Here is a 13,261-nt window from a genome sequence, read left to right as displayed (position 1 = left end):
TGTTCTTATTTGGTGATCGGTTCTGATAGCTCATTCCAAAAGTAGGGTAGGGTAGCTTGGCTGTAGGATTCTTACGTCTCACCCAGTCTCTGGTGTTTCGAATTTCTGTTCAGTTTGATGGGGGTGTTCATAATTAGTACATCTTTGTGGAGGTGATTCTTCTAGCATGGGAGTCGCCACATACATTAGTTTCTATGCTTCTGTCTCATCTGTTTATATGCCGGTGAGTCCAGGAGTGGGGCTGTGATGTGGCCATGCTCGGGCCTGCTGATTTCCAGCCTTTGGAGTTACTAAGTCAGATGACTTTCTTCAGACGAAGACTTTAGTTAGGGAGTCGGCATTCACACTTGACCGGCAGCATGCTGTTCAGCGCTTGTTGTGTACCTGTGACGTGCTAGGCCCACGTGACACTGGCGACCAGGGTGGTCACAGCCTGTGCCTCTGGGAGCTCACTGGTGGAAGGTAGAGCCACGTACCCGGTGACGAGTACAGTGGGAAAGGGGCCAAAAGAAGGAGGATGCTTTGGAAGAAAGTATGGCATCTGCGAAGGCTCAGGAACTGAAGGCTGCTGGGAGTGCTCGGGGCTTGGCGGCGGACGGGGCCGGAGATAGCCGACCCTGATGCAGCATGGGACCAGGGCACAGTCTCCAAAGAGAGGAGTATGTGTTTTCTCCCGAGGGCCGTGATCCAGGGCATGAACTGGAAGGAGGGGAGATGACAGATAGGAGAGACAGTTGGTTGCCTTTTATCGTAATCCAGGTAAGAGGTGAGGGCAGCTGAGCTAGCGTGAGGTAGACAGTGGGCGGGGCTCAGCGCAGTGTGGGAGGCAGAATGAATGGGATTTAGTAATTGGTTGCACATGAGGGGTGAAGAAGCTGGATGAGTCAACAACTCTGCTCAGTTTGGGGTTGGGCGACAGGGGAGTGATGGTGCCCCTGAAGGACATCCTAGGAAGTTCAAAGCTCGGTACAGGAGGGCTTGTTCCGTCAGACTGCTGATGTGCGTCTGCTTGCCCAGTTAGAGTGTAAGCTTCGGGAGGATCGGGCCTTTGTCTCCCCAGTACCTGATGCACGGCTTCCCGTGGATGTGTGCACGCGCACGCACGCACGCAGCGACCGCCCAGTGAGAGGCCGTCGGGGTGCTTGTGCACGGTTTCCCTAGACCGTTGTACTGTGGGCTCAGCATTTACGAGCAGGAGACAGGAGGTGACCTGTAGTTTTGCTGAGGTGCAGGTTGGAAGCGTACCGGCCATGAGGGCAGGTTTATAAGCGGCGAATGATCTCAGTTGAGTGCTAAGCTTTCACACTGCAAAGTTGGTTCTGTTGTTTGCCATTTATTGTCAAATCCATACGGTAGTAATTACCATTAACATACGTATGCAGGGGGTGGGGGGATTTTGGTGGGACAGGGCTCCTTCTCCACTCACCTGGAGAGCTTTGTCGAACCTGCCCTGGTTTCCGTGTTCCATTCTCCCGCCCGTGTCAGTGACATGATGCAGTCATGCAGTGACTGCCGGCTTTCTCAAGCACGGGGGTTTCGGGATGATAACTATTTGTTTTTAAGATTTTATTTATATTGTCAGAGAGGGACGGAGAGAGAGAGGTAGGCAGAGAGAGAAGCAAGTAGGGGGAGAAACAGATTCCCCGCTGAGCAGGGAGCCAAATGCAGGACTCAATCCCAGGACTCTGGGATCGTGACCTGAGCCAAAGGCAGACGCTTAACCAATTGAGCTACCCAGGTGTCCCTGGTGATAGATGTTTTTTAAAAAGTGTCTTCTTAAAAAAAAAAAAAAAATGTCTTCTTATCCCCACTTCCATTTGTAGTTGTATCTCTATCATCCCTCGGTTGAGAAAATCCTGTGTTCCTGGGTTTGGTGTGGACACAGGGCTCCCAGAGGAAGAACTTAGCATAGTCCCTATGAATGTCAAGGTCTGCTCTGCTCGGGTCCCTGAGCCCACCACGCAGGCCTCATTGGGCGCTGCTGCTGTAGGGAGTCTTACCTGAGCCCCTTTCTCTTTCAGTATGTTGGGTGCTTTACATCTGAATATTTGTGACTAATTTTTAATCTTCACTGCAACCATGACATTACTCTTTTTATTGTATTTTTTATTTTTTTAAAGATTTTATTTACTTACTTGACAGAGACACAGCAAGAGGAACACTAGCAGGGGGAACACTAGTGGGAGGAAGAAGCAGGCTTTCTGCTGAGCAGGGAGCCTGACGCAGGGCTCCATCTCTGGATCCTATGATCACTACCTGAGCCAAAAGCAGCCACTTAACGACTGAGCCACCCAGGCGCCCCATCCTCTTTTTTTTTTTTTAAATTTTGTTTATTTGGGGGGAGGGGGTGACAAGCCAGAGGAGAGGCAGAGAGAGAGGGAGAAGCAGACTCCCTGTTAAGTAGGGAGCCCGATGAGGGACTCGATCCCAGGACCCCAGGATCATGACATGAGCCGAAGGCAGATGCTTAACTGAGCCACCCAGGTGTCCCCACTATCCCCATTTTATAGACGGGGGCACTGGAGCCAAAGAGGAGAGTGACTGGTCAGAGGTCAATGACAGGGTCAAACCCTCTCCGTTTGTTGAAAGTTTTGAAGCACACAAAGGATCTGATTGAAACTGAACAGATGACATGAGATTGAGTACAGCCTGTTGAGTTTTCTAAACCTACAAGCTCCTGGATAGAATGCCTGTTCACCTAACTGGAAGCATATATCTCCCTGGTCTCTGCTTGGTAGGTTCTGATTGGCACAGACTCCATCACAAACTTACATAAACTGGAGCAGGTGTCCAGTGATGAGGGCATTGGGACCCTGGCGGAGAACCTGCTGGAGGCATTGCGGGAGCACCCTGATGTAAACAAGAAGATCGACGCAGCCCGCAGGGAGACTCGTGCTGAGAAGAAACGCATGGCCATGGCAATGAGGCAGAAGGCTCTGGGCACCCTGGGCATGACGGTAAAGCCACTCTCCAGGAGTCCCCGTGTTCTCGTCTGTGCTGCTGAGGAGGAGATAGCCATGCTTCAGGACAGAGCTGGGTTGGGGACAGTGGAGGTGAAGGCTGGCGAGGAGTAAGAGGGAACCAGGTGTGCTAGGCTCCGTGCCAGGTTCTTTACCTCCTGTGATCTTCCTGAGAACCCTCAGCAAGATGTGTGACTATGGTCCTGCTGCACAGATCGGACTCAGAGGTTAAATATCTTAACAGATTCAGGGAAACACTAAAAATGGGGATGATAACCCTTGCTCATGGAGGATTTACTGTTTGCCAGGCCCTGTGCTTAGGCACCTTACTTGTAAGACTTGATTTAAGCTCTCATGTGGTTCTATGAGGGTGATATTACTGTATTTGTTTTCTGGTTGAAGTAATAGAGGCTGAGAATTGAAGGAAGTAGGCCAAGGCGCTTGCTCAGTAAGAGGTGGACAAGAGCGTGAACGCATGTCTCTTGGACACCGTAGTCTGCTCTTGTTGCCCCACGTTGGAAGCAGCCGTGGGTCTGTGAGCGCCTTCTCCAGAGCAGCAGGTCGGGTGTCGGCAGCTTGAGAACTTCCATGGGAACCGTGAAGTGAATCCTAGTGCTCCAGCCCTTGGCGGCTGAGACTTGGGAGGGCTGGGACAAAGAAAGGGGGCTTTTCTGGTGGTGTGTGGCAGCCTGCAGGAAGAGAATAGCTGAAGAATCTGGGTCTTTACCCTCATTGGAAGCCACCTACAGAGGTTTCCTTTCCATGCATCCTCCCTCTAGTGTCTGTGGAAGGGCAGCCCTGCTCCTGAGCATCCCCAAGCTAGGGTGGGGGGCGGGTGGAAATCCCTTTCTGACATGCCACTTGGGTTCCCCCGCAGACAAACGAGAAGGGACAGGTCGTGACCAAGACAGCGCTCCTGAAGCAGATGGAGGAGCTGATAGAGGAGCCGGGCCTCACGTGCTGCATCTGCAGGGAAGGGTACAAGTTCCAGGTAGAGTGCTTGGCCTGGGCCTGGTGGGCAGCCTCGCTGCTTGCTTCGGTGGCATCGTTCTCTTGCGCGCCTCCTCATTCTTAGATGAGCTGGTGTCGAGGCCTGTCTCAGGGCCGCTGTCCTTTCGAAAAGGAGGAAGGCAGACTGCTCTGAACATGAGCCTTCACCATCGCCGTCCCCACCACTGCCACCGCCACCATCACCACCACCACCGCCCCCCACCACCACCCCCACCGCCCCACCGCCCCCACGGCTCCCACGGCCGCCACCGTCCCCACCGCCACCACCATCATCCCCATCATCACCGCCGCCGCCACCACCACCACGACCACCACCCCCACCATCGTTTGAACCCCCACTCACTGAATTCCTTCTGTGTGCTAGTCCCAGTGCCCAGAGCTTTCTGTAATTTTGTCTTTAAAGCTACAGAACCCCTAAATTATGGATGGGAAAACAAGGGTCACGTGACAAAGCCAGAATTCTAGCCCATGCTTCTCTGACTCCAGACCTGGGGCTTTAAAAAAATATATCATTCTGCTTCTAACCAGGATATCTGGTATCGTGGATATCAGGACTTCTACCAAACTAGATTTACAACTGAAAGGATCCGAGCAGCAAGTGACCCACTGGTACCCCTACAGGCCTACAAGGCATCCTCGTCCCTTCCAGCTCGAACGTCCTGCTTAGCGTCCATGCTACTGAAGGGCTGCAAGCCTTCTAAGTCCTGCTGATGGCACAGGCTCCTGGGAGCAGCCTGATAAGTTTTGTAAAGCAAGTGACTTACCCAGAAGGCACTTTGTTCTTTCTTTTCAGCTGTATAAAGCAGCCAAAAGAAAAGAGTGACCATGTAGACTTCCATGTCTGCCTTCCCATTCGCACAGCCTCTGCTTTACTTTGGTTGCTCCCCATGTTCCTCGTCTCCCTAGGGCTGTGCCTGGCCAAGTGCTTAACCGAGAGACCTAGGTGCTGACCCAGCACCGCTGCTCTGAGTACATTCCTTCTTGGTGGGGGAGGCCTGCGGGTCCCTCTCTTTGGCTTTGCCTCCTCCCAAAGCCTGCCTTGGGGGTCACCTCACCTTCTCCTGGTGTCTTTACAGCCCGCAAAAGTCCTGGGCATTTATACCTTCACCAAGAGGGTAGCCTTGGAAGAGATGGAGAACAAGCCCCGGAAACAGCAGGGCTACAGCACCGTGTCTCACTTCAACATCGTGCACTACGATTGCCACCTGGCTGCTGTCAGGTAGGCCCGGGCTCCTCTGCCGGCTGCTTCCTCACTTGTTTCTGTCCAGGCCCGTGCTGTGTCCGAGGGGGGGCAGCTTGCCCAGGGCCCTGTACTGGGAGGAGGTAGGATTCTGACCGTGAGGTTTTCGTCTCAGAAGTAGGGTGTCATGCCTTACACCACACAGGCCCAAGAGCCACCCGTGCCTTATGACTAGGAAATCCGCTGGGCTTGTGGCCTAAGGCTGGAGAAAGCAGCCTCGCCTCCCCGAAGCAGCAGTTAGCGCTCACTGCCCTGCCGTGGAGAGTGCTGAGCCCTCTCGAGCCGGGTGCGTGGGCGAGCTTCTCTCCTTAGTGGTAGCGGGCCTTTCCCCACCCGCACCCGCCCAGGTTGCCACAGCAGTCCCAGCAGTCACATGTCCCTGCTGTCCTTCCAATCCAGGCTGGCTCGTGGCCGGGAAGAGTGGGAAAGTGCCGCGCTTCAGAACGCCAACACTAAGTGCAATGGGCTCCTTCCGGTCTGGGGACCCCATGTCCCTGAATCCGCTTTTGCCACCTGCTTGGCAAGGTGAGTGTTGAGCGGTGTGCATGGCAGAAAAGAGGGGGTTGCCAGGAGAAGGGGGGAGATCAGCGATCAGCTTGGTCTGGAGACTGTTGCCGTCCTTGGGAACCCTGGTCTCTCTGCATGCTGGCAGGGAGGTTGTGTCTGAAAGAGGGAAGAGCTCGGCTGCGAGAGACCAGCACCCTCAGCATCTGGTACACCACGTGGAACTTCTGGTTATCCATTCCCTCTTCTCCCTTGTCAATCTCAGGGCATAAAACATGGGACCCTGACTTTGTTCTCAAAGTCGACATTTCTGAGATTTCTCTTCTGCAGCGTGTGCCTCTGAGGTTTAATGCAAATAGCTGGGTGGCGTGGGAGTATCAGATTCCTTTCAGGCCTCTCTCATTCTTCAGAGTCGAGTCGTTAAAGCTTTGAGGAGGTCCCTGCTCTTGCCGGTGCCCTGGGGAGTGGTGCCCCACCCCGCATCCTATTAGAAGGCTCAGGGATGGAAAGGTACCTACCAGTAGTAATGATGGGCAGTGTATTGAAATGCTTACCGTGTGCTGTTAACTATACACATTCATTCTCTGGACGAAGAAGTTGAGGCACAGAGAGGTCAGGTAAATCACCAAGGTCACACAGACAGAGCCCAGGCTGATGATGGCATACACTGACGTAGAAAAATACCTTTCGTTTGGAAGTTGAGGAAAGATACTTACAGATAGATCACCTTGTCAGACAGATTTGGCTATGAGACATTCTGTGACATTTGTCCATCAGGAAGTGGGCCCCCCCAAACTGCTGAGCTCCACTCAGAGCTTGGAGAGCATCCTGTTCCATCCTAGCAGAAAAGGAAATGTCCTCTGTTCCCATTTTCCTGTGGGTGCCCGTTCCCATCCTCGGCTCGGCCCTTCTCTCCTCTGCCTTCGTGGCCTTGGCAGCCATCAGGCCATGCTGTGCCGGGGCCTCTGCCTTCCAAGCCAGCTGTCCCCAGGGAACTTGTTTTGCTCACCGATGTTTGCTCTGTTGTTCTCCAGGCACAACACTTACCTCCAGGAGTGCACGGGCCAGCGGGAGCCCACGTACCAGCTCAACATCCACGACCTCAAGCTGCTCTTCCTGCGCTTCGCCATGGAGCAGTCGTTCAGCGCGGATACTGGTGGGGGCGGCCGGGAGAGCAACATCCACCTGATCCCCTACATCATTCACACTGTGCTTTACGTCCTGAACACGTCAGTATCTCAGCCCCGTGGGCAGAGGCCAGCCGGTCCTCCTGTGCCCCTCTGCCCAACAAGGTCTCCACTTCTGGGCAGCCGAGGGCTGTGTCTTTGGACTGTCTCTTATCCAGAGGGGAGCAGGAACTGGGCGAGGCCAGACCACCAGACTTCCTTAGCTTCCACTGCCCTCTCGCTTCCTCTCCTCATGGGACTCGGAGCTCTTGGGTGAGGGAGGCCGTGGGTCAGAGCTGACACAGTCACTATCAAGGGCACACAAGGTGTAACAGGAGAGGGTTTCACGACCAGGGCCTGCGGCAGAACTGGGGACCCTTCTCATAAGTGGAGACTGGACTTGCCATACCTGTTTCCTGTCCGGTGAACAGTGCTTCTGGCAAGTTGAGGGGCAGGGAGTGTTGAAGATTATTGAGAAGGTTAGCTGGTGACAGGAGAGACGGCCTGTGTTTATATCTGTTTTAGCCGTCCCACATGGAACAGTTAGGCTGATAGTGAAAAGTATAGTTTTAAAGAAGCAGTTAGGGGAGAGAATAATATTCATTCATTTCAGCCTAGATTTTTAAAAAGTGAATTAGGAGATTTAATATACTTGAGCTCTTAGTTTGGACAGTTTCGTGCTTTAGGCCTTGTTTTCCCACAAGAGTCTGACACCTGTGTAGGGCAGGGAATCAGCGGCTGTTGAAAGGCCGTGTGCCGTCTGCCCGAGGCAGCTGCAGGCCAGGTGAGGCAGCAGACAATTCGTCTCTTGTCCTTTCTGGTTTTCTGTCTTCAACAGTGTTGTTTTCCCCTTCCCTCCCATTTCCTGCTGAGATAGAAGGCTGACCTTGAGCCGCAGCCCTCATTGTTAAAAAGCTGCATAGGCAGGTCTCTGTCAGTGGGTGACCTCATCTGCTAAGCTGTTGAGACCGTCAGAAGAAACACCCACATCATTGACAGCACAGATGTTCCCACTCTCCCGACTGCTGCAGGCCTGAGCGGTGCTAATTACTGGTATTCGTGGGGCCTCTGACAGAGCCCGTGGCTTTGTGGAGACCTGCCTCTTGGCGGCTGTGAGGCCCAGTGGACCGCTCACTCCAAGGGGGGCACGGAGGCAGTGGGATTTGCCCGGCAGAAGAGAGCCAGCGACTTCGTGGCACTGGGTTTCTCAGGTGCCAGATACTAGTAACTCTTGCTCGAGTCCCTTGCTCAGGGAGGGAGTCCGCTGTGTCTCAGAGGCCCATTAGAAGCTGACCAGAAGCTTTGTGGAGAGGCGCCGTTGCCCAGCCCCCAAGCACTCCCCTCGTTGGTCACTTCAGTGTGGGGTGAGCTTGGTCACAGCAGGGCCTGGGTGGCACATTTGTGTCCACAGGTAGGAAGGTCACACTGTGAACCAGAGCAGAGTTGGGCATGTACTGTAGTGGCAGAGAGCTTCCGACTCCCAGTTCTGGAAAGTCAAGCTGGGAGCGTTCGTCTGTGTCATCTATGTCCGTTCTCCGGGAGCGGAAGGAAGCAGGGACACGGCCTCCTCCTGCGGCCCCACGGTGCGATGTCTGCTAGTGCTGTCTGCAGGCCTGGTGACTTCCATCCCCACCTCCTTTCTTTTCCTCCCACAGGATGGGGATAGAGCATCAGTGCCCTTGTGAGAGCACCATTCAGGCTGTAGGGCAGGAGTATGTGATTAGGAAGGTCTCCAGTGGTGTCCCCGTGCTGTTCCTGTGGCTACTCGCTGAAGCTGGTGCCGGGGCGGGGGGGGTGGTGTACAGAGTTGATTGAGAATGTGGAGGTTTGGCTTGGCATCTGGACTGCTGGGGTTCGAAGCCTAGGTCTTCCACTCCCCAGTGGGTGACTTCGGGCAAAATAGTTACCTTCTCTGCAAATTCCTCTTTGTTGTTTCCCTTCTGTGGAATCAGGGTATTACCTCTGTCCTAGGGCCGTTGTCAGGAGTAGGTGAGATGATCCTTTTTATGCTCCCCAGAGTGGTGCCTGGTGGTGAGGTTCATGATCACATCGCCACACTTCAGGCGAGAGGGAGAACAGGGGGCATTGCTCACCCAGAAGTAGATGTCGTAGACACATAAGAAAACACCGAAATGGAGTGCCCAAGTGCCCAGAGAGGGGACCAGTGTACACGTAGCACAGACAGCCTAGCTGTGAGGACTGCGTGGACTGAGCGAGAACGTAGGCGGGCTCACAGAGTCCAAAACTGGGCTCACATTGGCTCCTTCACTTGTGGACCTGCTGGCTTTGGGAAGGTCAGTTCACCGCTCTGGGCTTCAGATATTGTGGTAAAAAGGTGCCAACTGTCACCTTCCAGAGTTGTTAAGACCTTTGATGGGGGAGTGTTTGTGAATGTGCCCTCCATGTGCAAGGGAGCTCAAGAGCCAGTAAGTTGTTTGAAATTATTCCAGAGCTGAATGGGGGGTGGGCGCTGGTGAGGGAAAGGAACGTGTCACCGGGAAGGGCTTGGAAAGAAAGCAGCAGCCCTCGGAGCGGGGATGGGAGAGATAGTCAAAGTGGGTGGCTGTGTTCCATGATCCATGCGTTCCAGAAGTTTAAAAGAAGAAGAGAAATTGACCAACTTTCCTTTCTTCTTGCTGCTGATGCCTTGCTTCTACCCTGGCTTCATTGTGTCCCATTTGTTCCAGAACCCGAGCAACTTCGCGAGAAGAGAAGAATCTCCAGGGCTTTCTGGAGCAGCCCAGGGAGAAGTGGGTAGAGAGTGCCTTTGAAGTGGATGGGCCCCACTATTTCACAGTCCTGGCCCTCCACATCCTTCCCCCCGAGAAGTGGAGAGCCACACGTGTGGAAATCCTGCGGAGGCTGTTGGTGACCTCTCACGCCCGGGCAGTGGCTCCAGGGGGAGCCACCAGGTCAGTCTCTGCTTCGGGGGTACCGTCTTCCGGGTTTCCTAATGTCTGGTTTGTGTACTCCCTTTGTTCTACGTGAGGGCCTGCTCCCTCGACTCTGCCTTTTGTCCCTTCTCATCTGTCTGTCGTGCCGAGAGGCTAGGCCCAGTGGCTGGCAGGTGCCTGGCCACCTCTGGGTCTCGTGTTCAGCCACTAGAAAGGCGGAGCCAGGCTCCAGTCTGGACAATTGCAGAGAAGCAGCCAGCCTGGCACAGGGCGAGGCTACTGATGAGGAGGATTAGGGCCAGCAGGGAGCTGGGGCAGGTAACTGGGTTTTCCCAGTCCTGCTGGGCTGGCCTTTAACTGGGAAGGCTTCCGCATGGCTGCACTGGGGATTTTCTCTTTGGATCACAAAATGCTCATTATCTCTCTCCTTGGTCACATTTCCTATCCTGTCTGCCCCAAGTTCCACGAGCCTTTCTTGTCCTGTTATGTGGACGTGTCCCAAAGAGGGAATGACATTTCAGGAAGGAAGTGTCTTTGTTTTCATGACCTGGTGCTGTGATTTGGGTCAGATGGGCGGCATCTTAAGAGAAATGACTATAAACAACAAGAAGCCCTTGGAGATGACCGCAGATTTCCACACATTGCATGGACTCCGTGGGCACTCCTCTAGGCGCGTGGTGGCCCCGCGCAGTCTCTGCCTGTCCTGGAGTCCAGAGTAGGCTGTAGGTTTGTCAGCTTCTGCCACTTCTCTGGAGTGGAAGATCTGGGCTTGTCTGTCTGCTTTTGCTAGAATCTGAGGAAACATTTCCACATCTGTAGGCCAACCAGGGAGCAGAGGAGGAGCTTTCCAGACCCTGACAATGACAGACCAAGGGTCACAGACCGGCGGGGGCAAGAGTCGTGTGCCTGAATGGGCACATCCGGTACTTTGACCCCCACCAGCTCTGATTGAGGCCACTTTGCTGGCCACAGGTGCCTCCCACCCTCAGAGAGACCAGGTCGGGGTTCTGCTGTTGAGTCTGGCCGGTACCAGCTGCTCTGTGGAGAGGAGGCGAGTCTTGTCAGCCACCTCACCCCTCCCCCATTCCAGACGTAGCACCTTCCGGTGTTTCCCGGAGTCCAAAGCATTCATGCTGAACTAGCTGCTAGAAGTCAAAAGTTCGATCCGGAAGAGAACAGGTTGTTGATAAGCCAGCCTCAGCCCGTCTCCGTGGCTCGGAAAGTGGCTCTTTGTGGGGCACTGGCTGTCAGTGGCAGGTGTGGAATCTGAACCCACAGGAGCTCTTCTGCTTTCAGCGAAGAGACCAGGATTCATCACTGTCCCAGGCAGTTCAGGAGAGGCACGTGTGGCTACAGCTTATGCAGAAACGCCAGTGTGGGCTCTGCTCCCAAGCTGCCGTTTTCTCTGTGGCAGTTTAGTCACCTTTGCTAATTAGCCTAAAATAATTAAGTTGGGCAGGTCACTCACGGTTCCTGCTTAGCACAGCACGGCAGCCACCAAACCTGGCGTGGGGCAGAGGCCCAAGTGGACTCCCCTGAGACAGAGCTGGGGAGGTGCTGGGCGTGAGCCCCATATTGGGACACCCTCTGAGGAGAGACTATGCTGGAGGGACACTCAGAGGGTGACATCAGAGGGTGTCCCTGGCAGGAGGCTTTGTTGTAAGTCCATGATGGGGTGGGAGGCAGCAGCTGATAGAAAAACCTAGGTATTTGCACAAGAGAAGCTAGCCCCTTCCACGGTTTTACACAGAAGAAGGGTTCCCCTGCCAGCAGCTTGCCAGTAGTGAGGCCTGGGACTTCTTAGGCTTCTGTCAGAGCCTTATCTGGTGGCTTGTATGCAGCATGCAGAGCTGCAGAGGGGCGGATGTCCCCCTTGTCCCCTGTCCTGTCTAGCAGCCAACTTCACTGGAGGCTGCAGGGTCCCCATTCAGGGCCACTGGAGAGAGAGGGTGCTTTGGAGGACAGTGGAGTGCAGGGAGGGAACAGGAAGAATATTGAGCAAACAGAATTGTCTCACTTTGTTATTGTTTTACTTTACTTTTGTTAGTTAATGAATTTATGTTTGTTGCGTGTGGGCTTGGGTGGCCCATGCCCTGCTCAGCAGTCTCTGCTTGAGGCCCATACGGGATCGTCTCGGCTTCGGTGATAACCTCTTTGCCTGTCTCACTTTGCTGATTCTTACATACACTTAATACTACATTTTAGTCCCTTTAGTTATGAGCTTTGTTCCAGTGTGTTCTGAGATACAGGATTCCCACGACAAGGGCTCATCTAACTTTTACTTCGGATGTGAGGCAGTTTGCAAACAAAACCAAACCCTTGGTAGTAACTGAGCCCTTGCACTGATCTTTCACTGCCGGTGCAGAGGGGGTCAGGGCTCTCTGTCACAGTGGCTTTACCACTGTGATTCAAGGTCATTGTTCCTCACACCAGCATTGTCTGCCAAGAGGGCAGGGGACGGTGTCACAGGCCGCCCCCAGCGTTCTGAGGGCCTACTGGCCTTTCATCCTACACTGAATCACTGGGTTGAGTGGAGATGGTCCTGGGCAGGGGCAGAGGGTGTGGTGGCAGCTCTGGGATTAACCAGGACTTAGGAGGTGTCCTACATACTACTCTTGCCGCCCCCCGCCGCCAGCTCGCTGTCTTTCTAACACAGCCTGTGGTTGCCGAATCCCTATGCTTGGCTGGCTTGGGTCTGCTGTGTGTGAAAATTTTCCCGGGGGAATATCAGGAGTGAGGGAAAACCCTGTTTCCCACTTTGTTTATGAGGGCCATCAAGTCCAAGGGCTTGTGTGCGGGCTGAAGACCGGGACATGTGGGACCCCTTGGTATATCTTCAAGGCGGTGGTCTTGGGTGGCCACGTGCACCTTATGTCCCCCCGGTTCTGATTCACCCTGATCTGGAAGAGAGTCTGTACAACGGGTGTGTCGGGGATGTCATGGATCGTTGTCCCGGCTTCAGAGGTTCTTGCCCACAGCTGCTTTTTTCTGACAAGCTAGGCGGCGGGAGTGGAGTGGCGCACAGATTAATGCCACCCTGGCCTCGCTGCCGTCCTGCTCTGCTCTGTCCTCCTGCGTGTTGGGCCAGGGTCTTCATGGGCATGCCATCGGATTTTCTTTTCCAGGCTGACAGACAAGGCAGTGAAGGACTACTCTGCGTACCGCTCTTCCCTTCTCTTTTGGGCCCTCGTCGATCTCATTTACAACATGTTTAAGGTAGGGAAGCCGCTGGAAGCTCGGCTGGTTTCTGCGAGGGTGTGAAAGGTCTGTGCTGCTGGCGCTGCGTGTGCTCTGCGGCCTGGTGGCGGCTCCTCCACGGCCTCTTACCGGCGGCAAACCCCTGACCGGGGAAGGACCCGCACGCTCGCTGGAGCCTGCCGTCTGTGACACACGAGTGCAGCCGAGGCCGCGCTGCCCTCCGCGTCGCCCTCGTTCGTTCTCGTCCGCTCCGTCTGGGTAACCTGCATTGCCTTGTGCGAGTGTGAC

The 13,261-nt window shown here is 54.4% G+C and overlaps 1 protein-coding gene across 5 annotated transcripts in view; it reads left to right on the top strand.

Annotated features, from left to right (window-relative positions):
• Positions 1-13,261, top strand: part of UBR4 (ubiquitin protein ligase E3 component n-recognin 4) — a 138,178-nt gene that overhangs the window by 121,694 nt on the left and 3,223 nt on the right. For all 5 annotated transcript variants that reach the window (XM_044237286.1, XM_044237285.1, XM_044237288.1 and 2 more), the window contains 7 exons: positions 2,739-2,957; positions 3,838-3,951; positions 5,048-5,190; positions 5,611-5,736; positions 6,750-6,944; positions 9,569-9,793; positions 12,901-12,991. In XM_044237286.1, coding sequence (XP_044093221.1) covers positions 2,739-2,957; positions 3,838-3,951; positions 5,048-5,190; positions 5,611-5,736; positions 6,750-6,944; positions 9,569-9,793; positions 12,901-12,991 — 1,113 coding nt within the window. The remainder of the gene's footprint in view (positions 1-2,738; positions 2,958-3,837; positions 3,952-5,047; positions 5,191-5,610; positions 5,737-6,749; positions 6,945-9,568; positions 9,794-12,900; positions 12,992-13,261) is intronic.

The sequence above is a fragment of the Neovison vison genome, chromosome 2, assembly GCF_020171115.1.
Source record: "Neovison vison isolate M4711 chromosome 2, ASM_NN_V1, whole genome shotgun sequence".
Taxonomy (NCBI): Eukaryota; Metazoa; Chordata; class Mammalia; order Carnivora; family Mustelidae; genus Neogale; species Neogale vison.
This window is presented reverse-complemented; position numbering and strand designations above follow the sequence as displayed.